This window comes from Passer domesticus, chromosome 8 (assembly GCF_036417665.1).
Source record: "Passer domesticus isolate bPasDom1 chromosome 8, bPasDom1.hap1, whole genome shotgun sequence".
NCBI classification, from domain to species: domain Eukaryota; kingdom Metazoa; phylum Chordata; class Aves; order Passeriformes; family Passeridae; genus Passer; species Passer domesticus.
In genome coordinates, this window is record NC_087481.1 from 41881651 (window position 1) to 41906635 (window position 24985).

Consider the following 24985-nt stretch of genomic DNA (forward strand, 5'->3'; position numbering starts at 1 on the left):
CTTACTTATTCTAATTTAAGCACTTTCCTGCATATGCTTTATTTAACAGGCATTTGTGTCAAACCGTAGCATATAGATGCAACTAAATTAATAAAAAATTAAGGAAACTAGGGCAAACGTCTGCATTTCTGAAGGACGATGCCTGCATTTTCCCACATGTACCAAGCAGTGTACCAGGGAAAACAGATGCCAGGGACAGAAGCAGAGGCAAGAAACCCATAGATACTTAGTAGCATAGTAAATCATTAGTCTACACATTTGGTTTTGGCATTGCAGCAACCTTTCAAACATTTTTTTTCCCCTGTAACTACCTACAACCTTTATTTTCCATAAAATGCATGGATTTGTGTAGATACCCTTATCTTTTTCCTTCTCAATCCACTGCGTGTTTTTATCACCTATCAAATATCTGGATGCTAGAATCTTGAATGATACTCAGAGTAGTAGCTGTACTAACCTGTATCTCGAGCTCTGAAACATCAGCTCCCTCAGTCCCTCCACAGACACACACACAAACACACAAGCACACAAACAGACACTAAAATGACACACAAGGCGGGTGGGCGTGGGTGTGTTACTAAGGCTCTCCAAATTTCTGTAGAAACCAGAAGTTCTAATATGTAAAACTGGTTTGTTGGGTTTTTTAAAGGAGGGAAAGGGTGGAAAAGGGAAAGGAGAGAAAAGAAGGGAAGAAGAAAATTAGGGAAAAGAACAGTTACCAGGTACTAATATCTCTACTGTCATGCTGAGGGTTGTGGTTTCTTTTTCCTCTCATCAGATCTAGTTTGAGTAATTTTTAAAAGTTTGGTAACACACTTTTAGACCTTTCTTTTGCTTCTCTGGTCTGCAGCTTCAGGTTACGTCTGAATTTACTATATATACTGCCATTTCTTTATGTTATGATCTATTTCTTGGTTCTTTTTGTTACTCCCAAAGTCAAGTTTACAGAGCCAGGTCTGCATTTTTAATTTTTTTAAACTAAGCACCAATGAGTTGTTTGTTCATAGATGCTCCAGTCCCCAGGCCATTCCCATCTCTGTTGCCGTGTGTGTAGCCTGTAGCAGGCATTGCTCTTGCCAGCATCAGGCTGTAAGCTTTGCAATGGCTTTGCATGGCCTGGGGACCAAGGCTTGCCAGGTCTGCTCAGTTTGACCTTGTCCTGACCTGTCTTCAGCTTTGTTTTGCTTGGCATACCTGTGGCAGCAGTTTCTCAAACTGACTGCCTCTGTCTAATGTGATTTGTGAAAGGATAGTTGTTGTTCCGATTTTTTAAGATTTTCTAAGCCTTCTGATGTTTACATTCTTGTAGCAAACTTTCTCACACACTTTCTGTAAATAACTTATTGTTTTGCATTCTTTTATGGAAGAGGCGAAATTTCATGGACTGTTCGTTTGTCCAGTGTCATTGGACAGGTGGCACTTTCACCCTCCAGTCCACTATCACCTTTGGAAATCTATAAATGTTAGAATCAGAAAATAAACTCCCCTTTTTTACCTTGAGAACAGCAGCGTGTTCCTATCATGTTTTTCTGTGTCATATAGTAACAGACAGTTGTGGGTTTATGGAGAGAGCAGCAACAAACATTTCCTCTAGATGGGATACTCAGTACTCTTAGACAATGGCATAGTGCAGAAAAACACAGACCTGTGACACAAAAACACAGCAGCAGAGACCTCGTGGCATGGAGGCACAGGATGAAGAAGTGCAGAGAGGGGAGATAAGGGTTTTGTTTGTGTGTGTGTTACGTGGGTGACACAACACCAATAAAACAGGAGCCTACAGCATGGCACAGAATTGTGCAAAGTGCATCAGCAGAGGCACCCAGGGGCAAATGACCCTTGCCTAGCCTATGCAGGATAACCAGCTCAGCCCCCACTAACCTGAAATATTCTCTTTATCATGGATGTCTCTGCCTTTGAACATAGTAAACGCTGGGAGCATTAGGAGCTGCTGCCACATTCTGCACAACAAGAGTAATACATGGCACAGAGCCAGGACGAAACAGCGCAGTTTAGTCACTCGGTTTCAATTCCTCAGCTGCTTTGGTACATCCAGGGGAAAGCTAGTTTCACTTTCTTTTTCCCGGTAGTTTCATCACAGACCATATGAGGGCTGGACCAAATAAATGGAAGGCACAACAGCAGTAGGCAGCACTCCTCTGGCTTTGGGGCTATCTGAAGACAAGTGAGCAGAGAAGGAAAACCATGAGGTAAGAAAGCAACCCAGTCTCTGAAAGTTACTTTTTTTTCTCTATGCCACGGGAAAATAATGCTTATTATTTACATAGATGTAAGCAGTGAGGGACTTTAAGCATCTAAAAACAGAAAATATTTACAGAATATTTAGAGAAGAACCAAAATAAAATAAGAGTGTTCTTGAATGTTGTCATATTACTGCTTCTCTAATGAGGTTAAAGTCTCTGTGAGTAGAACAGAAAGTCAGAAAAATTTTGTGCATGCAGTGTGGGGATGAAATCCAGGCTGTAGCAGGTGCAGCTGGTGCCCAGCCGAAGAGGTATAATCTGTCTCTCTCAGACCTATGGTGGTGATTCCTCCTTGATTTGCCTCCTCATAATTTTGCAGTCTTTCCACTCAGTCTTTTTTTTACCTTTTAATCAAAGATGTGATTGTGCAGTTGAGCAGCAGAACATGCTCTGCCCCACATGCTCTTAGACCTGCTAGGATTTACAGGAGGGAGAGCAAGGAAGTGATTCTGAGAAAGAAAGATTTGACTGAGAAGCCTCAGTAATAGAATTGTGTGTCAATCCTTCTTTAATTAAGGGAAAGCACAGTGTGGACTAAAATGTCATCTCTGTGTTGTAAAAACGTCCCCTTGATTGTGTGACAAAGGCCAGTTTATGCACCCACACAGGGACACAGGCAGGCAATGGCAGCAGGGGAAACCCAAATAACACCCTGCTCTGGTGGCTCCCAGACCCTATTTGGGAAGAAAAAGCTGTTGAATGATGGAGAGGGATTATCCTGATTTCATTTGGTATAGAGTTAATTTCTTCTCAGCAGCTGGTACAGTGTTTTGGTTTCGTTATGCCAATTATAACACACTCACAATTTGTTTGTAATTGTGTTTATCCTAGTCAAGGACTTTTTTGTGTCTCGTGCTTTGCCAGTGAGGAGGTGCACAAAAAGGCTGGAGAGAGCACTCCTGGGGCAGGTGAACTGAACTGGCCAAAGGGATATTCCATAGCAGAGAACATCATGCCCAGTATATAAACTAAGGGAGCCACCTGGAAGGGGGCTGATTTGGGGTGCAGGGACAGAGTCTGGCATCAGGCAGCAGGTAGTGAGCAATTGTACTGTGCACCACTTGTTTTTCTTTGAGTTTTATTTTTTCCTTTTATCATAATTATTAATATTTACTATTACTATATTTAATTTTGTTTCAGTTATTAAAAATTATTAAATTCTGATCTTAACCTACAATTTTTACTTTTGATTCTTCTCCCTGTTCCACCAGTGGGGGACAGGGGGACATAAGTGAGCAGCAGCATCATGCTTAGCTGCCAGCTGGGCTTAAAGCACACCAGGGATACTGAAGTATTAAGGACCAGTAGTATGTCACCAGGGTCTGGTTAATAAGGGTGTATGAGTGTGTGTGTGTAGGGATGAGGCACCTGGGGAGAGAGAAGCTCTCTAACCAACCACTGGACATCCAGAGGCAGCATCGGAGGAGCCACAGGGTTAGTGAGTGAGTGGGTGGTTGGTACCAGCAAGTGCAATGGGGCTGCATACTCATGGGCTGTACATCTGAGTGCCAGCTGGAGAGGCTGGTGAGATCTGGGACCCAACTCCTGGATCCATTAACCATATAGTCAGTATAACCATTACATAAGAATGATGCCATGATCTAACATACAAGGATTTAAAAATGCAGGAAATGCAAAATTCAATTTATAATACCAGCTATAACATGTACAAAAGTTTAAGAAATTGATCAAATCACATTATTTATTGTTTAAGGGAATTTTAAGTGATTACATCTTTGGATAGGCTTCAACAATTGTTCCCAGCACAGGAAATATGTTCCTGAGGCCCAAGGGTGTGCCAGCTTTAGTACAGAGACCAGCCCTCCATGTTAACACCCACAGTAACATCTGTTTCTGTGTAAGAGGTGCCATCATACACTGGCAAGAAGTATTATTAAAATCACTGTTCAGCACTTTGGACCTAGGGCTCACTACAGCTTTGGCTTGTTTGAAGTATTGTGGACTAAGGGTACCAAGTGAGGTATTGCCTGCCTTTAAAGTACATGATGCCTGGTTTAAAAACAAGAATAGCAAGAAGTAAATGGGGTATAAACAACTTTTTCTTTGATTTATTCTAGTACCATTTCCAAGGACTTCTTGAAGACTTCCCTGTTGCAGTTAGAATGTCATTTTACATGGACTTTGCTGAAGAAGCATGTAAGTCTTGAGGCCCTAGAGGAAACAATACTTGATCATATCAAGTTTTTTGCAGAATATGAGATTAGAGACTATAATTTACTCTCCTATGTAAATCACCTAAAGAATTCAAATGAGGAAGCCCTGAGAAATCTCAAAAAAGCTGAAGAAGCTATTCAAAAACGTTATCCAGATGAAATTGCCAGGAGAAGTCTTGTTACCTGGGGGAACTATGCCTGGATCTATTACCACATGCAGAGATATGAAGAAGCTCAATCTTATGTAAGCAAAGTGGAAAACAGCTGCAAAAAGCTTTCAAGTACTGCTCATGGGAAGATTCGGCTTCCAGAGATCTACGCTGAGCAAGGATGGACATTATTACGGTTTGGGAGGAATTACTTTGAGAGGGCAAAGAATTGCTTTGAAAATGCTCTGCAGAGCGAGCCAAATAACTCAGATTTTAGTGCTGGCTATGCAACAGCAATGTATCGCTTGGAAGGTGACGCCTGGTGGTGTGGTGGAGAGGTAAGGCCATGCCTGGAGGCCCTGAAGCGGGCAGTGGAACTGAATCCAAAGGACACCACTGTCATGGCATTGCTTGCTTTAGAACTTCAGCGATTAAATCGAGCTGATGAAGGGGAGAAGTACATTGAAGAAGGATTGCAGAAAACCCCTGACTTTCCTGTTTTCCTGCGACATGCTGCTAATTTTTACAGAAAGAAAGGAAAAGTGGACAAGGCAATGGAGATTTTGAAGAAGGCCCTAGCACTGACACCAAACTCTGTCGCTCTGCATCACCAACTAGGACTCTGCTACAAATCCAAGGTACTTCAGTTGAAAAAGACAAGATACCCACCTCAAGAGGAAATGGAGAGTCTCATCCAGCTTGCCATTTTTCATTTTAAAACAATAATTGACAAAAAGCCAGTATTTTTTTCTGCATATAATGACCTAGCAGGCATATATGCAATAAGCAAGAGGTATGAAGAAGCAGAAGAGATATATCAGAAAGTGCTTCAGAGAAATGATCTAGCCTGTGATGAAAAACAAGACCTCTACTTCAATTATGGCCGTTTTCAGCATTTTCACATGAAGTCAGAATCAAAAGCCATTAAATATTACATAGAATGTCTGAAACTGGAAACAGATTCCTTTCCAAGAAAAAGGGCCAGTGAAGCTGTGGAGACATTACTGAAACAGAAAATTGAGAGTGGTTTAGGAGATGCCACTGATATTGGTACACTTGGATTCATTCATAAACTAAATGGTAAGAAACAAGAAGCAATTGAATGCTATGAGGAAGCCATTGCTTTGGATCCCAACAATGAAGAATATCTGAATGCATTAACTGAGCTACAACTTTCCATCTCAAGCTAAAGCTCACAAAAAGCCTATGTACCAAAATATGCCCCAAACCAAGGAGGTTTCAACAGACTTTCATAACTTTTGTTGTTGTTTGTTTTTCTTTTGAAGGTAGACATTATGACTAAATGGAACACAGGTGGCATCACTTTCCGCTCATAATGTTGAAACTGCAGACAACAATTGATTTGTTCATTCACTAACAGAGAGCATGCTTGGCTAATTATATATTTATAGCTAATCTAACTTAGTCTTCAATGCTAACATGGGTATAAATGTTGTATTTAAGTGATGGTCTGTAGAACACAGAACTTCCACGCCGAAATCAGATATTACTTTCTACTGAGAAAAATATAAGGGAATCATATCGTAGTATTTTGTCTGTATACTGGAAGGGCATGCTTACACACAAATAAAATTTCTGAGGCTTTTTTTAAGTATTTAAAAATATCTTTTGTAGAAGAAACTTTTTGTTGAAGGCTTGTTCAGTTTACTACCTTGTGTGCTGTTTAATTATGAAAAATAAACATTGTTTAGCTAGTCCACTGGAAAGCTTACAAAATGTGGATTATTGTTGTGAACTACTAAAGCCTGTTGAATCTATAAACTGTTGCTTCTGGGTATCTCTCTGATGACCAGCCTTCATGTTAGTAGATTAAGTAAAGTGAAATAGCCATTCCAAAAAGTAACAAGAATAAAGTCTTGGTAGGATATGAAAGGCTGAGGAGACAGCCCCATTTATTTTCCCAGAACTCTCAGCAAAGCTGGCTCCAGGAGCATTGCACCAAAGAATTAAACTGTGCACAAAACAACATCTGTCTAGTTTACCCAAAATACCCTATCAGGAACCACAACAGCAAACATCTGCAGAGGAAGGAAGGACACTCTTTGAGATGCCAAAGAGATGTCTACGGCCATGCTTGTTAAAAAAGCCAGGGATAGCAAACACACACAAGAAATGACCTGAACTAGACATGGAGGGGAGAGCACAACCAGAGCAGAGCAGGGCAGGGGAGCACAAGGGGCGTGTGGAAAAAGGGGTGGGTGCCTGAAGCAGCACACTTCAACAAGTCCCAGAGAGGAACCCACACTTTCAGGGCCTGGAGCACACTTGCATAAGAGCTAACAAAGGCAAAGGACAGGTCTTTGTTTAGAGATCCAAAGGCTGCCAATTTCTTCCAAGAAGGTCCACGGACAGAAGAGGGTGGAAGGTACAGGGTTAAATATGGGGGAAAAGGGGTGGCTCTGAGGGCTGAGGACCAATGGGAGCAGGGAAAAGTGGTGCAGGGGAGGGGCAGCAAACTAGGAGAACCGAACAGGGGCTGAACACTGCAGAAAACTGGGGCCAATAGGATTGAGAAAGGGAAGAACAATCTAGGGGATATACAATATGGCAAACAAGGGCTGAATGGGGTGGAACAACTGGGAGAGCCAATGAAACTCAAATTATTAACATGTGCCTGCAGAGGCCCATGGGAGGCAGGCTTTTCTCACCCTGACCTGGTGTTTCTCATAGCTTGTTTCTGCTCCTCCCGGACGCCTGTGCTGTTATTTCAGTGGCAGGACTTTGAGCCTCCGCTGGTGCCCATAGGATCTACATGGTTGGTAGAAAGTGCTGATATGCCAGAAGATTTCAGCTGTACAACTAAATTTCAATATTGTTTGTAGTGTCCTGTTACAATTTCTCAGTGCTGTCCTTGTGTTTGGTAGAGCATAGCACTCAGGGAAAACTAATGCTGTACTTCCAAAACACATATGAATCCTAGCCACTAGTGTAGCATGAAGTAAACTGGTGACAGAGCCCATTGGGAAGGATGTGCACTTTAGTTTCTAGCCATCCTTGGAGTGTTCCTTCACCCACAGCAGCACCCCTGTTCAGACAGCATGACAAGCTATGAAGGAGTGCAAAACACCAATGCCAGATCACAAAATACCAACAAACCTCTTTCTTCTCAGCTCTCCTTCAAAGAATCTTTCATAACACAAGCAAAAGCAATCAAGTGTATAAAATTGCGAACACCCTCTTCCTAAGAAACAGCTGGAGTAAAATCCACCCTTGTTTCCCAGCCACCTGCCAGCTTCTCTCTTACATACAAAGGCAACCCTGCCTAGGGAAGGAGCGGTGAGGAGGAGAGCAGGAAGGACTGGGAACAGTTCTGACAGACCACTCCTGAAAGCTGGCTGCAACAGCAGTGGGGGCAAAGTCAGGAACTGGTGACATGACATTGGTGTGCCCAGCTGTGGGGACAAAAGGGTCTGTTAGATTATCTTACTGCCTTTGTGAATCTTGAGGGCTTCTAAGCCCGCCATCAGTGCTATCTAAACTCCACTGAGGGCATGGAGGGTGGAGGGCAGCAGGGAAGAATTTGAGGAAGAGTTGGTGCAAGCCATGGTGACATATCCATTCTCCCCTCTACACTGCCACCAGGATATCTCCTGAAAAAAGAACCTTGAAGAAATAAGGCATAAATTATTTTGGAAAAAAAATATGAGCCTGAATTTTTATGAAGAGTCATAGCAGCTCGATCTGCACAGTGAAGAAACGGTGAGACATAGTAATACAAAAAGTGTACTTGTTATGCCTCACCTCCTTTGTACTCTGCAGGACTGCTCTGGACCACAGATGCCTGGGGATGCTCCCAGGTATCCAGCCTTCTGGATTTTGCCTGTCTTGTAAATGAGGAAAAACGTTATTTCCCACAGGGTGGTGCTGCTGCATTGCCTGGCATGCCGACATGGGGAGCAGGTTGAGTTGGAGCTTCGGGAGTTAGAGAAACTTTTTTGAGAAATATATGGTTTTTTCGGGCAAAATTAGAACTGCACAGAGGCTGAACACACCTGTCAATTAATTCACACCCAACTATGAATACATCACTGAGGCAGATGCTAGCAGTGTAGGGGGAAAACGACTGAAAATAACACTTCAGGCAGTATCCATTTATGATTCAAAAGCACCTTCTAAAGTGTATAGAAAATATTACTGAAATACACCAGAATAATCACTAAGAAGAAGGTATTATTTATTGAGGCAAGCCCCACTAAGGACTTTGCTATGCTGACCATGCAGTAGTATTACAGTTTCAGTTAAAAAAGCTCTTCCTTCTCACATAAATTTGTAACACTTTACAAAGCAATAATGTTTGGCAATATAAAATACATTCACCATATAGTAATACAGCCTTTGTCTTTCAGGAGCTAAATCATTGTCCAAGCTGATAGGAATGTTTCAGGAATACTTTTCTGAAAAAAGAGTAATTTTTCAACAGAAGGTACTTGACTTTTCCAATGTTGTTTTCATACAACTTTCCAAAGTACAATTTATTAAATGTTCCAGATTATCACTACAATATAAATAATTTCAAAATAATTATTATTTCCCCATTTCAAACCTCATGGAATGGAGACACATGTGCTAACTTCAGCAGCAGTAAGCAGTTTCATTTACTTACACTGAACTTCCATCCACTGCACAGAACAGAGCATAATCCCAGGCAGGATCCATCTGAGGTAGAATCTGTGTGGGACAGATGTTACCCCAAGCCAAGTCCCACCACGCTGTCCTGGGGAGCCAGACAGGCTCAGCAGTGCAGTGCTCCAGCCAAGCTCATATCCATCAATGCTTGTGTCCATCAGGGCTGGTGGGAACATAGAATTACAGGATTGTTAAGGGTGGAAAAGACCCCTAAATCCTCAAACGTGCAGTGTTCATCTGGCAGATTGTTCACAGCTAGCTCAGGTATCTTGATTTATTCCCATACTAAGCCATGCCAGGAAATGTCCTCCATGGAGGACAGCCTGAATATTATGATCTCTGCAAAAAAAAAAAAAAAAAAAGCCAGTACCATAAATCATTCTTTAAAACTGTTGTGAGCCAGAGATTTTTGTAATGCATTGCCTGAAATATTTCACATGGCAGGATGAAGGTGATCTGTTCAGCCTGGCTTCTGTGGAGCAGGAGCTAGAAGTTTGGCCTGAGGCTTCACCAACCTGGATTGTATTCCCATTTCTTCTACTTGCAGGTCATTTCCTGCTATGCTTCTTTCCTTCTGTTTCTTAGTGGGAGCATTCATGACAGGGCTGATATTTCACAGTGTGCTTTATGCACAGAAGTCTTTATTGCAGTATATAAGCTTTTCTCCATTGACTTAAGTCAGAGCAGAAACAGTACTGGAAAGCCCTGGAAGAATTTTACCATTTTCTACAAAAGGTCTGTGGATAAAACCAGTTGAATGTTTGCTACTAAAGAAGATATTTAAAACAATAGGTAGTGCTTAAAAACATAAAGGGAAAAGCATAAAAGTCTTGAAATAATAAGAAAATGCTAATAATGTATTACACAGTATAATTTACTATGATAAAAATGCATATAGCATTATTCCAACAGGCTTTTACAATATGCAGTTCCATGATGTGTTGTGATGTAATAACAAAGTAATTTTTGTAAATTTATTTACAGTAGCAATTTATAACTTGTTCAAAAAAATTGTATTTTTGATTGACCACACTATTGTCTACCTTTTAAAATATTAAAATATTGTATTACAATCTCAAACATTATCTTCATCAGTACTAAATAATAAAACCAATTAATTTTTTTCCAAATGTGCATATTTTTCCTAACCCATTAAGAAACACCCATGGATAATTTTTTTCTTTTTTAATGAATATATGTCAAAAACTAAACTGGGGCCCAAGAGTCAATTTTCATGCTGAGCTGAAGAAAAGTTATGTCACTGGCTTTAAGGAGATTTTGCACTGCTCTTGCTTATTCTGTGGTCTGTGCACATAGATCATGCTACTGGCTCTGACTACATTCCTGAAGCAGGACAGCAAGAAAGGCTTCATTTAAACAAACAATTTTAATATGTTATATTTGAAATACATTTGGATAATAAAACGATTTGATACACATGATATTCATATATATATGTGTGTGTGTATATATATAAATACATTATACTCCTATGGCTGTACTCTTGATCAAATTGATAAACATCAGTCTATGTTGCTTTCACTTCCAAGGCACAGAGTGGAAAAGGACACCATGAGAAGCCATTGAACACACTGCAGACTAACAAAACTACTAGTTCAGTGTAAATTAACATTGTTTGGACTGATCAATTTGTTAATGAACAGAATACAGCTTGATACAGCATTAAAACACTGAAACTATTTGCATTGTGGAATGTGAAGTTTTCCATTGCTAAAAATGTTTTCACGGTGGAAATGTAGAAAATCACAGTATTTATTGGACCATCACAACAGTAAGTTACTCCATGAGCTACATTCACTCCCTAGCTCCTGTGAAGCAGCCAACTGGAATATCTTCCTCACACAAGCAGCAGGAAACTGTCAGCAAGTCACAGCTCTTGTGTGCTGGCCATCAATGAAAAGTGTCCTGGCAGCTCTTCAGATGGTACAAATGAGCAATTGGCACCACCTGAAGATGCAGCTTCTGGGTCTGAAAAGAGACAGACTTGCCACTGCAATACACAGAAACAATTCTGCCAGCGTGCTCTCCATTACCAGCCCGTGGGGTGGACAGTCTCTCAGCTATCTGGTTGCATGGACTCTAAAGTTCTCTAATGGGTGCTGTTTTTACAAAAGGAAGAGGTTCTGTGTTTGAAAACACAAGAGCCTCTCTGGTGTCTTGGGCTGCCTTTGGGCTTCTTCCAACTAATGCAGTTAAAGCACATTTGTCTATCAGCATGCCTGTTCCCATGGCACAAATTCAGTCCTCTTCAGATAAGTAGAACCACCACAGCACATTTTCCACCCTCCAAGACAAGGATCAACTGAAAAATCATACCCAGAATGTCAGTGTTTAGAAGGTCAAATTTTAAAGGTATCCAGAAGAAAAAAAAAAAAAAAAAAAGAGTAAAATTTGCTATAGAGCATGTGGGAAAGCAGGTCTAAAATGGTATTTGAAATTAAATTGCAATGTATGTACAAAGTTCAGGTACATTGTAAAAATTAAAGCTGATTCAGGGATACTTTCAGCATAGATCAGTTTCCTGCCAGATTTTCTTAAAAAAAAAAAAGAAAAAAAAAAGAAAAAAACCAAACCAAAACAAAAGCAAAACAAACAGATGATTTTGGCATTGGAAACACTCATTTGCAAAGAGTTTCATGCAGACTGATAAATGCAGAGATTTTTTCATGGTGTGTGTAATTAGTCCATTGAAACATACTGGACCACAAAATGAAAAAGCTTGGGTCATTAATAATATTTTTAAATGTAAATGTTATTGTTCAGTTTTGGCGACTGATCCCTGTGGAGTCAACATTGCATTTCAAATAAATCTGTGAACACTTTTATCTACACACTCTATTTTCAGTCTAGCTTTCTTCTATTACTGCATTAACTTGGTATTACTGTTGCTGTATGTAGATTTAAGCCAACTAAAACACAACAGAACAATCTAATTGAGAGAGGTCTTGTTTCACAGAAGTATCTTCAACAGTGTGACACCACTGAGCCAGGTCTGTCTCAGGCTGTGCCCTACTGAATCTCGACAGCACTTGTCACCTGTTGCTGGAGCTGTTGCTGGAGCTGTTTTTATCCACAGACAAAAATTCAACATCCCTTTGGTCTAATTCTGCTGTGACAGAATAAGCTATTGCTCCATTTGTCCAGATGTGCTGTTTCAAGGCTGTGTTACCAGTGAGGGATGGCAAATGTGTTCTTTTGATTTTCTTTGCTAGTCTTGCAAAGCACAATAATGCTGAACTAAATATCATAGAAAATCCACTCAGGAGAAATGATGCCGTATAGCTGCCAGTTGTGTCCACAAGCCAACCTGTAGGGAAAAAAAAAGATTTTTAGAGGTTCACCAGTACTCTTGTGGATAATTTACAAATCCTGCTACCCAGTTATAAGCTTCTGGAGTTATCATATATAAATACAATCAAATAATACAGATTTACATCGCCATCATTATACTTTTACATTCTGGGATAGAGTGGGATTTATTCTCAGCAGGCAAATAATATCTTTATAGCCTTTTGTTTGGAGGTCAAATCCACAAGAAAAGGCAGACCAGTCATCACCACACTACTAAATAAACATCTTACAATGGCCTGGATTTAACTGGCAGTCTTTAGAAGGCTTAGAGAGCTCTAAGATCTTCATGGAGAAACATTTATTAAGCTCTGGCCACACTCATGCTTCACTCAAAACAATTCTATTTGGCAATAATTTTTGCTATGGAAAACTAAATTAAGAACTTAATGAGCAGTGATTAATTGGGAATTGATGTAAACATCAGACAAAAAATGCAAGATATATATATTTGGTTGCTTGAAAAAGATCTCAGATCGTCCACAGTATTAAAAACTGTGTCAAGTACTTTCTAAAGAATAGTAAGGTTACAGATCTCATCCTTACTTCACTGTAATGGTATGGATGGGAAAAGTGATGGTTAGATATTACAGGGATGAGTTTATGACCAAACAGGAGCAGAGCTGATTCACCCACCTGTTCAAAGCAACGTAGAGACTAAATACAAAAAGAAAACATAAAAAAAAGATAACCTTGGAATCAAACTCTCTTTAGAGAGTTTTAGATTTTACAAAATCATGTAATTTCACAATGAAATCTTTTACTCCTTCTACTTGCACAGTTTCTAAACTACGTGAGGTGGTGATGTAACAACTCTTAGAAGGCCATTTCACAGTGGTTTGTTTTCTAAATTTCATCTCACTCTATATGTAGAAATCATCCCACTGAGACCAGGATGGGAGATCTAAAGGTTTATTAATGTCCAGGTATGTTATTCCTTTACCTGGAGGCTGCCTTCACATTCACTGTGCATTTGCTATCCTTCCTCCCCCTTTACGTCACAGCAATAGGTAAATCTGAAGTACTGATAAGGTTATAGGAAAGTCATTTGGCAAAACTGACCTGCCACAGGTGGGCTCACTAGATATGGTATGGCATGAAGAAAATACACAACGCCCAGTGCTGATGACAACAAAGCAGTTCCCACTACATCTGCTGTCACAACAGGGATCAGAGTTACATAGGCTCCATCAAAGTAGCCAAAGGTAAATGAGAAAGGCACAAGCAAGGGGAAGCTTTGGAGAACTGGCAGGAAAAGACAAGAGAGGCCATCCATTCCCACAGCAAAGAGGTAGCAAAAGTATCGATGTTTCTTCAGGCACCTGCAAATTTCAAAACAGAAAAGAAAAATATTATCACTGAAACCAGCATTTCAGCTTCTATGCCCTGGCATGCAGTGGTTCAGTCTCTCTCTCTCTCTCTCTTTTCTACAGCTCAAATTTAAGTCAATTGCCTTACACAAGTCTTCACTCAGCAGATGAGCCCAGGTTGGGAAAGTTGCCCACCTACATCTGCAGAAACATCTGGCCAGCAGCAGCCGTGCTGCCTGCAGTGTTCTTCAGGATGTTCCTAGTGACAGAACACTGCTGCCAGGATTTTGCAGTCCCCTAAAGTTTCGATGTTCAAAGCATTTGTAGTATTTCACTGAGCTTTACATCCCAGCTCAGCAAGGTGCTCCCAGTACTATGCATAAAATATTGCAGTATACCTCTCCTAGCTGTCACCTTTCCAGTCAGCCCTTAAATGTGAGTTAGTGTGAGTTGAGATGGCAATTCCCTTCCTTCCTGCACCACAAAATCAATAATTGATTTCTCCCACAAACTAAATAAGTGTAAAGAATGCATCCTTTAAAATCAAAATCCTTGCTAATTTGGCCAGTATCTACTGATGTTACGAATGCTGTACAGTGATGTTTGGAGTGAGCTGAGTTCACAAAGCATGGTGAGTTCTTATATGGAAAATGCATAACAATTTTCAGTCAGTCCTTCCTATCATATGCCTAACAATACTGGGCCAGACCCTGGACCCTCTTCCGTAACTTCTGTGCCTCCCCAGCAGCACAAAAGAGATGGAAAGGCAACCTTGGAAATAGATACGGAGAATCACACTCAACATACCTCAGGCAAGGGGTTACATTTCCATTATCAAACATACAAACACATAATTTTTCCAGGATAAGGATATTAAACCAGTGGAATTGAACAAACTCAGAAGAGACAAAACAGCAAGCATTCCTGAAAGTTAGACTGTGTTGCTGGGGTTTTTAAAGTTACACATGCTACGGAAAGAGTACATAATGTTAATTTTTATATGTATTATACCTTGCTTGCGTACAGCCTCCCACCAGCTAAAGATTACACCTGATCAGCCAGAAGCCCTTACCTTCTGTCTGTGAGCCATCCAAAGGTGATATTACCAATGATGTCTATGACACCAAGAATGGACATGAGGAAGGCAGCCTGGTGATGGCTCACTCCAACACTCAAGGCATAAGGCACTAGGTAGACAAAAAGAGGGCTGCAGCCATATGCCATAAATAAAATTGACACTGCCAGCACCATGAATCCTGGCATCAGCAAAAAGTCATATTCCTTCCATGAACATTCATGAGGCCACAATTTGATTAAAGGTGAACAGACGGACATTCGCTTTAAGTCTTGTTTCTCTGTTTCCGGGACATAATTCTGTTCAAGCAACTCAGGAGCAGTTTTACAATCCTCCTTAAGAGAAATAGGCCGCATCAAGGCACCACAGACACAGAGGTTTAAAACAAAACCTCCCAGGATGAGCAGAGCTCCTCGCCAGGAAAACTGCTCAATTAAGAGCTGGACCACAGGGGCCAGGATGAAGGTACCAATTCCACTTCCTGACATGGCTATTCCATACGCCAGTGCTTTCCTTTTGTTGAAGTATTTGCCCACCATCGCAATGGCTGGAGAATAACAAAGTGCAAACCCAAGTCCTAGAAGAGAAAGCAAATTGCAGATGGCTTAATACTAAGCATGACATATGGAACATATTAAAGCAAACCACGTAATGTATTTTCATTAGTACAAATGAATAGAAAGCTTTTTCTGATTCTGTATCACACAGCCCAGGCTGAATGTGATGAGAAACTAGGATGACATCTTTCTTCCACTGGCAGGGTCCCTGACTTGACAAACCTAACTGATGACAATTAATCCACAGTAATAAGACTCAGACAGAAGTGATGGGGTTTTCTTCATAGCAAGAACAAGGATGATCACTAAACATGAGAGAATTGGTGTACCAGCCTCTCCTACGTACAAGATGAGTCTTGCCCCAGGGCCTGCTCCAATGCTGGCACTGGACACGCTGTCCTGATGAAGCACCATTTTGTGTTTTGGTCTGTTGCAACCCTGAACATTAATTTTCAGGTCTCTGAAACACAGTACAAAGAGCCTGTCTCTGTTACTAATATTCTACAAAAAACCTCTCTTGGTCTGCTAAACAAACTCCTTGCAACAGCTGCTTGGAGTCCTGACCATTTGAAATCCCTGCCTACAAGTAAAGAGGGGAAGAAAGCCTCAGAAAGCCAGATCCAGTTGAGTAAACAAATAAGATTCATCTCTTGGATGGAAAAAAAGATTGTGGTCTCTGCTGCAGAATCAGAGAGCAGGTTTTAATCCTCAAGTGGTTGCCCTAACACTAAAATATGTATTTCTGAATCAGTAATAGAAATTAGTTCCTGACTAGGGTTTGGAGCATGTCCTACATTGAGGGTAAAACAGTCCCCAGTGCCTTTGGCAGAACTTGCTGATAGAGGATAAAACAGTCCCCAGTGCTGTAACCGGCTTGCCACATCCTCCTCAAAGGCCACATTGTGTGGGGCAGGCACTAAACCTGCCAGGATGGAATAAGAGGATTAGAGGCACTCTGGGTGGCAGGTGCCCAGTCTGGCACCCCTCAGGAGGCAAGGGGACAAGCAGGGCACAGAGCTGGGCTTGGACCTGTACAGGCAGCAGAGCAGCCCTGAGCTAGACATCATTACTCAAGAGCTATGAAAATCATACTTTATTAGGCATACACACCATTTATTTTTCAGTGAGTTGGCAGTGGGAAATAGGTCTCAAAAAAGCCAACAAATGTCCTGTGAAAAGTGGAAAGTTTAGGGCTGAAAACATTTACATACCTCTTAGAAAGAACTTTGCTACTTACTGACACTCCCCAGTGTCACCTCTGCTTCACTCTTTGGTTTCAAGTCCTGCTGCTTTTTATGGATTTAGACATTCACTTGTTGTGGTCCCATCTGCTCTCTGGGTTGGGGGCACCACATCTAGCCTTTACCTCTCTGTTAATCAGTTCCCACAGGCTAAAAGTTCGTTGCTTGTAATGAGCTTGGCTCTTTACTACTCCATGTACAAGTTGTGTCTGCCTTTCCACCTCGGAATTCACAGCAGCTCCCACTAAAGAAGCCTCAGAGGTATTAGCATGGTTTGTAGCACAGCCCCTCGAGTTACAAGAAGCCTTTTTATTTGTTATGAACACATTTTGTCAAAGATTAACATTGTAATACAGGAGCAACATGCGCTAAAATAAGGAATTTTTTTTTTAAAACAAATAAGCTGTTGGCAGCATGTGAACTGCAGTAATTCCACCAACTCGTTACTAAACTCCAGGGGACCAAGTACAAGGTCTTATATCACCGTGGCTACCAGGTCAGTATTAATGAGGAAGGAATGTCAGTGTGACCACGGGCCCCTCTCAAGTTCCTCTGTGCACAACAAACACAAGCAGATAGGACAGAGCAAAGATTTGTTTTCACCATACCTGAGCAAAAATGGAGGAGCTGCTACAGTAAGACTACCAGCCAGCAATTTTTTTTTTTTTGCTGTTCAACTGGAATGTAATGCAGACAAAAGTAAGGCATACAGCTGAGGTGCCTGGTATTCACCAAGAGCTCCTCTATTCTTGCTTACATTTATGTTTTGGTTTAAACCATTCTCCCAAATATGCAAATATATTAGGGCAATCTAGAACCTCTGCTATAACAAACTCCTCCCAAATCCCAGGGAAGCCTTTTCATGTATACCAACTGCAACAGCAGTCCTTCCTGACCTCCCATAATTTCAGAACTTTATCAACAATCCTCTCTCTAACAGAAGGTAAGAGTTGCTTTTGCATTTGTGTGATATGACATCAGTCAGTGCTGAAGCTCTTGCTGGCACAGCTTCTCATCTACAATCATGGGAACAGGTCTGAGCATCTCTGTTTGACCAGTGCAGTGTCAATATGACATGGAGAAGAGATCACCCATCATTTTTAGTGTTCCTGTGTTGTGTTCTGGCAGCAACAAAGGGGCTGAATGCATCCTACCTGTGAGGACTCCTAATGATAAGTAGAGATGTTCCAGACTGGTGGCGAATGAGCTCAAAATTAGTCCAGTAGATGCAAGCAGCCCTCCTAGCATGATACCAACTTGGCAGGACACATGATTACTGATTAAACTCCCAAGCGGGGCTTCAAAGAAACAAATAAAGCTGGTAGTTAATGGCAGGCCCTCACACACAGTTCACTGCAACAGTTATAAATGAAAAGGAAGCAGGAGGAAGCAGGAGAAAATGGTATTTGCATCTACAGAGTGATCTTCCAACATAACCCTATCACAATGGCATGAGCACCAAATATAAAGAAAAAATCTTCTAAAGGTAATTTTCCTGAAAGTCAGGATAAACCTGAAACTCACAGTAGCTTTCTCAGCAGCCATTTCTGTAGATCAAAGTCATTATGGAACACAGCTAACGTGCAGTGTCAAGGGGTCAAGACAGGCCACAGGAACAGCCCACACTGTTCATTACTCTATGCTTACAACACTCAGACTTTTCCCCACCTGGAATTTGCACTTCAGCCCTCAGTAACTTTAAGTGTCCTTCCTCACAACTCCCTGGCCTTGTGGGCTCTGGGTTAGACCCAAACAGGAGAGGTCTCACATCTTTTGGACAATCTCCAGGGCTGCTACCCTTCTCCTGCATTTCTCCCATATCACCCTGGTTCTACCATGGGATGTCATCACCAACCCTCTCCCCTTCTACTACCTGCAATGCCAGGGCAAGGTTACCCTTATTTCTCTCTTTTCCCCAAGATATAACCTGGCTGTCACAGGTGAGTTGTTGCATCTCATTCTGGCTGTGCCCCTCTGCCTTTCTTATGCAATTCTTATGGATTAACCTCTTCTACAGGACTAGGGCATGGATTTTCACCAAGCTGTACAGCTTTAAAGCAAACCCATGAGAAATTCAGTACAATTGCTGCATTGATGCACAGGACTTCTAATAATAGCAAATTTTCTTTTAAGAGAGAAGACTATTTGTAAATATACACCATTGATAAAAGGAGGGTGGTTGTGACTTGATCTGGAGGCAAGATGTACATCCTGTGTTACATCTCAAATATGACTCCAATCAAAAGGCAAAAGAAACAATTGCTCAGTTAATAGCTCTCAAACATGAGGTGTCCCAATAGACCTCAACAAAAGTACATTTCTGAAAAATTAGATCATTTCACAAAACAAAGTTTTGCTTCTTTTCTTTAGTATGAAGACACTCCCTTGCACAACTGTGTTGGGGGAAGCAGCTTGGATAGACCATACCCCAGAGATCCCACAGTATCACTCTTTCCCAGCTGACTCCACCAACTTGTAAGCAGGTTAAGAGCAGATGGAGCCAATGCAAAAGTAGCCACATTATTCTTAAAAGGGTAATACACACCACAAAGCATCGTAGCACAGTCGACAATGGAGTGGATCCAAGCAGTTCTGGCATAATCCTGCCCAAAGTATGCCTGAAACTCCACAAAAAATATGGAGATGCACCTAGGACAGAAAACATGATAAACAGTCTGATAAACATGGAAATTTGCCATAGAATAGAAAACACTGTCCTCACTCTTCAGATATAAAAAGTACCCACTTGAAGGTTCTCTTCAGCTCCTGGGAAAATCAAAATTGTGGTTGTGAACATTATAATATCACATGTTTCTTGCTGGAGTATCTGCTGCTAGAGTTTTTATGACTCGTAGTATTTCGAACTAAAAGGAAATTGAAAGGCTAATTCTCCCCAGCAACTTACAGCGCATAAGATGATGTTGCTTCCCTGGCACACAAAGCCCTGGTTTCACAGTTCTTCACCAGCCTTGTTGCTCACTGTCCCACACCCACACAGACCATGAGGGTAGGTCAATATAATACCTGCAGAGCAAAGCCCACCTGCAGCTGTGTGCTCATGGATGGACAAGCGCAAAGTAACTCCTCTCAAACAGAGGAACAAAACACAGCAGGAGCCTGTGGACCTTCCAGCAGTTTAATGAAATGTTTCCACGGGGGCTTACTTTGCTCAACTGTGTTACTGTTCAACACGTCCCTGCAGTGGAACAGATTAAAAGGCTGCATAATTTCATTCTCTTTTCTGGATCAACAAGAGATGCCTTTTCCCCCTCTCTTTTTCCCAAGTGAGTGAATGACCACTTTCTTCAGCTTTTTTACTTGCACATATTTCACTCTTCTGTGTAGCCTAATGTGTGCCAGCCATTAGATGATTTCCTGGACATAACACATTGCACACATGAACACCAAATTAAATCCACTAGGAATTCTCTGCTGTTATTATGGAATTAGTACATTTGTATGCATTAACTAACACTGTATAAGTGTTTCTATCCCCTTCTGTGCTGTTGACTCCAAGACCCTACGTCCCTGGGACTCCCTAAAAACTTAAGATCCCTAAACCTGGGAGCTTTATTTTAAAAGGAATAAGAACTGTAGGTAGGAAACACTGTATTTACATTATACTGACTGCCCAACAAGACACTCTTTCAGTTTTTCTCACTTACCAGGGTGCTTAACTCTCTGCTTAATATAGCTAAATTGTCCATGTTCACACACACCAGGCTCCTCTATCTCCAGTCAACATCAAAGTCACTTTGAACACTGTGAAAGCAAACTCTTCCCAGATTGCGCTATGTTTGTGCGAGGCAGCAGTATAGTCCTGTTCTTTCTATTTCGAGAAATATTTTCTGCATATTTTGGATACCAGAAGGGTGCAGAGAGGGGTCTCTTCTCTAGGGTTGGACCTTCTCAGGCAGGACAGTACCTCAAATGCTCGCAGTAGGAGAAGGGGGTATTTACATGATTTTCACATTGACTCAGGAGACACATCAATTCACTGGGACTGCCAAAAATGAGCATGGTTATGGGGTCAGATGGACACAGTGAACCCAAAGAGACCCTACATGATTCCTCCCTCCCCAGCCAAACCACCACAGCCTGAAATAGCTCTACCTGCCCCAGGCCTTGATTCTGTAAGAAATCAAGGAGCTGGTGCTGAAAGCTAGAGCAGCTGTCAGAGGAGGCGAGACTAAAGCCAGAGGGCTCATAATCCCTTGGTTGTGCCCCCGCAGCCTTAGGGGTTTTTAGGAGATAACAAACCCTCTTCCTGAGGTGAAAAAAAAAAAAAAAAAAAAGAAAAAAGAAAAAGCTAATGCCACAAAGAGGCCAGCAAGACAAGCAGCAGTGCCTTTACCTTGTCACGGCCCTGGTGCAGATGGTGACGAGGAAGCAGCCAGCGACAATCATCCATCCCCAGCCGCCGTCGGGGGGCCCGGCGGGCCGGGCGCGGCGGGCCGAGGCCATGGCCATGGCCGCGCTCCTCGCCTCAGCGGCAGCGCCTGGCTCCGGCCCTCAGGCCCCGAGCGGGCCGGGGCTGCTGGGCACATGGGGCTGCGGCCATCTGCGGAGAGGAACAGCCAGAGTCAGGACACACTGCACACGCTGTAACCTGCACGGCTGGGCAGACACCCTGCCTCAGCTCTCCCTGCCGCAGAAAAGGGAGCGCTTTCTTCCACATGCACTTTCTGAAAATTTGTTGGAACCAAGAGGGCCATCAGAATTTGAGCCAGTGTTTGGTATCATGCTTTTCATGATAACTTGGGTGATTTGTCCAGCACTTGCAGCCTAGCACACAGTATCCTCTTCCCCCTGCGTGGAAGTCACTGCTGCCAGCCCTCGTTCACCTCTGGCAGGCTCCCCCCTCATGCCATCCCTGGCCTGAACTGTATTTTCAACTGCAATCTCTACTCAAACTAGCTATTCTTCCTTGTATACAATTTAGTGCAAAAGTTTGGTTTGAGAGAGTACAGTTTTCACCTTTGTATGATAAGGGAATGTTTACTCCACAACCAGAGCAGATCTGATGATAAAATGACCTCTGTATTCTCACAAGCTAAACCCCAGATGAAAGCTGTAATCAGCAGGACACAGCAACTTAAGTTTGTGACAGTTCACAGAAGGTTCGAGCTAGCTTGTCCCCCTCTCCTAACCACTTGAAACAAAACTGTGTCTGCATCAGGCCATCAAGTTGTCTCTAAAGACGCACTGGGTGCTGCAGGACACTGCAGGAGACCCACTGACACCCACTGGATGGACCCTACGTGAGTAACTGAGCATGTGCTTTGCTAAGGGGACCAACAAAAAGCCCCCAGTCCTTTTGCATCAGTGACTGAATGGCAGGGCTCGACCAGGGGACCTGAAGTGCCCCAGTTTTCTCAGTGCAGGAACACACAGTGTTGGCTGTCAGTGCCAGATTTCAGCCCATGTTTCTGCCATCACCAGCAAGCCCTTAGCCTCTGGATGGATCAAACCTTTGAGACATAAGCAGAATATCTGGGATGCCTTTCAGTTTTGCTTGAAGAGAAAGTTCAAATACCTTCTATCTCACCTAGCTACAACAGATGCTGAGTACACAAGATTCCCACTGACAAGAACCACAGGCTTCCCAGGAAGCGTTACCTGTTACAGCAATTCAGAGGGCTACAGAGCCACTTAAAATGCCAAATCAAGAAAGCAGGTTAACATGGTTAACAGTGTGCATCCTCAGTCCTTGAAGCTGCTCAGACCAGTGATGCTCAAGGCTTGACTCTGCAAAGCCCAGAGCTTCCTGACCCAAAACAGCAAGACTCTCTAGAACTAGCCCTAAACACCACCACATCTGAACCTTTGAGAAGTGTCCATCAGTGTCCTTCTTGAGATATCCAGAGTTACAGCTCAAAACCAAAACCAGAGTTATTTTAAGAAAATATATACACATGGGCAAACTGAAAGGTGAGCAAAACAGGAGAAACAGGTATGACAAACAAAAAACACAACATGTTGAAAGCTTAGTGATATAGTTAGGTGGAGGTTGCATAAGAACATGATCCATCACAGGGAGGTCCTGAGCACTTCTGCAGAGTCTTCGGAAGGAGAAGCTCCTTATTGTGGGTCTGAGCAGTATCTTTCATTGACCCTTCTACAGGATTGAAGGGGGTGGTGTTTTTTGGTTTGTTTTTTTCTTTTTTTTCCTTTGGTGGGTGTTGTGGTTTGGTTTTTGTGGGTTTTTTTTGGTTGATTTTCTTTTTCAAGTTTTGATTATTTAGGGAGGAGGAGGAACTTCCAGGAATGCCAGAATGCATAACAATAACCCTTCAATAAGAAGAAATAAATACAAAAATGTTCAGAGGAATCAACAATCTCCACATACAGAGCCCTAACTAATTTTAATGTTTGTGCAATTGCTAAGGCCACGCTCCTTGCCTCAGCCTAGATCTCTGGCCCAGCTTCCAAGGCAAGCTTCAGCTCAGGGCTGAGTTCACATTTTTAGCTGTACATTAACGTACTTGGGAAGAATTTGATGACATATCAGGCTAAGTAAACAGAGATTAGGTGTTTGGTTACATGGTTACTTGCTGTTATTTTCCCAGAACCCTGCCAGCAAACATTTAATGAGACTGCAAGCAAGTGAAAACAACCATATTATAAAAAATGCCTGGCCAACAGGAAAAGGCCACCCAGCCTCCCTACAGCAGACTAGTGCAGACCTCATCTCCTTGACTCCCCACTTGCTTCAAGGAGTGCTGTGCCTTTCACAGCCACTGAACTAACAGGCAGGTTAAAGAATTACCTTTCTTGTTGCTGCACATGTCTAAAAGCACTTATTATGTCAACCTGACAATTTCATTCGGAGGGTAGGAAACTTCATTTGCTTACACCCCAGTGCTGTTTTCTAATTACCTGTATGGTGGATAGTACAGACTGTGGACTCTGCAAATGAAGTTGAACAGCAAGAAAGCACACTTTATCTGAGCAATCATGTCCTCTCCCTTCCCAAATGCCAGTTTTCTCTCATGTTGCATCTTTTTCTCAACCTTTCTGGTATAGGATAAGAATATATCTGAATATTTGCTCCACTGTAAGGTCTGGCAGTTATTACAACATATCTCAGATGTACATGGAAGTTCCTGCTGCTTGAGACAGCTGAAGGAAAACAGGGTTAAAATATAATCTCATGAAGCAGCTCTATACTTTGCTAGATAATTTTCACCCAAGCACTAAATGTGCTTTGCTGTGAGTTCAAAGAAGATGCAAGTGGGGTGAAGATGGTACAAATTCTGCTGATCCCTTAGAAAGCCTCAGTTACCCAATGTGCCCTGGCAGCTCACTAAACAGTGACTCTGTTCTCCCAAGTTAAAACATTAGGTTTAATTTGGCAGGGTAAATAACCTATCAGTTACTTCAGCCACTGGTTTTGAGAAGCCTAGAAAGAAAGCAAGTGCTCCTGAGAGCACCTCCCTTACTCAGTCACTCAGCAAGCAGAAAGGACGGGGTGAGGTTACTAAAAACACACTGCCATAATCTTGCACTTCAACACAAGGTCCCTTTTGCCACAAAAAGGAGCACAAAAATCCACAGCAGCTTAGCAACCAGCCAGCACAGCAACAGGAGCCACTGACCTTTTAAACAGCTCACGGCCAGCAAAGCGCTCACTGCTCCCTCTGCCCACCTCTCCCACCTCCCTAAAGGTTTCCTTCTTTGAATAATGATATCACAATAATGATATCACAACAATGTGAGGATGCAAAGGATTCATATGACAAAGGACACAGAAACAGCAGGTACAGTCATTGTGTCCTGCCTAGGGATCAGGGCTGGCATTTTTCCCACCTTGCTCACCTGCTCCATTTACAGTGCTGGCAACTCCCTCATCTCAAGAAACACCACCTCCAGTGCCTGACAGCTTGGGTGCTTTTTGAAAATGCTCCATTTTTAGAGGGATACAGCTTCAGCCAGGGGAACAGGCACAGGGTGAGGTTTGTATCACAGCTGCCCCACAGCAGGAACACACAGATCCCAGACCATAGTGGGGGTCCCACTCCACTACTTTGTTATTCATCACCCTATCCTGATTATACAAGATCAAAATGGCTCTGTGTGTTTAGATGCCTTTGCAATTTCTTTCAGAGCTGCATGGAAGGATTCTGTGCAGTTTATCCCAATGGAGCTGACCCAAATATGTATCAGCAGCATAAATAAGCACTTGTTCCATAATGCAGA

At 42.2% G+C, this 24985-nt stretch overlaps 2 protein-coding genes across 6 annotated transcripts in view; one reads left to right on the forward strand and one right to left on the reverse strand.

The window, feature by feature from the left end:
* Positions 1-2079: 2079 nt before the first annotated feature.
* LOC135306582 (interferon-induced protein with tetratricopeptide repeats 5-like) lies at positions 2080-6369 on the forward strand. The gene is given in 4 exon segments (XM_064430810.1): positions 2080-2122; positions 2125-2168; positions 2170-2210; positions 4343-6369. Coding segments are annotated over 4 exon segments (1536 nt in total). The 5' UTR covers positions 2080-2106; the 3' UTR covers positions 5778-6369.
* A 4247-nt stretch (positions 6370-10616) lies between these two features.
* The window catches only part of SLC16A12 (solute carrier family 16 member 12), a 30909-nt gene continuing 16540 nt past the window's right edge, over positions 10617-24985 (reverse strand). For 4 of the 5 annotated variants that reach the window (XM_064430813.1, XM_064430811.1, XM_064430814.1 and 1 more), the window contains 6 exons: positions 21141-21347; positions 19332-19435; positions 17941-18084; positions 14986-15565; positions 13666-13925; positions 10617-12562 (listed from right to left, as the gene is read on the reverse strand). In XM_064430813.1, coding sequence (XP_064286883.1) covers positions 12288-12562; positions 13666-13925; positions 14986-15565; positions 17941-18084; positions 19332-19435; positions 21141-21256 — 1479 coding nt within the window. In that variant the 5' untranslated portion in view covers positions 21257-21347 and the 3' untranslated portion in view covers positions 10617-12287. Of the gene's footprint in view, positions 12563-13665; positions 13926-14985; positions 15566-17940; positions 18085-19331; positions 19436-21140; positions 21348-21763; positions 22146-24985 lie in introns of those variants that run through there. The other variant, XM_064430815.1, reaches the window with a different exon arrangement.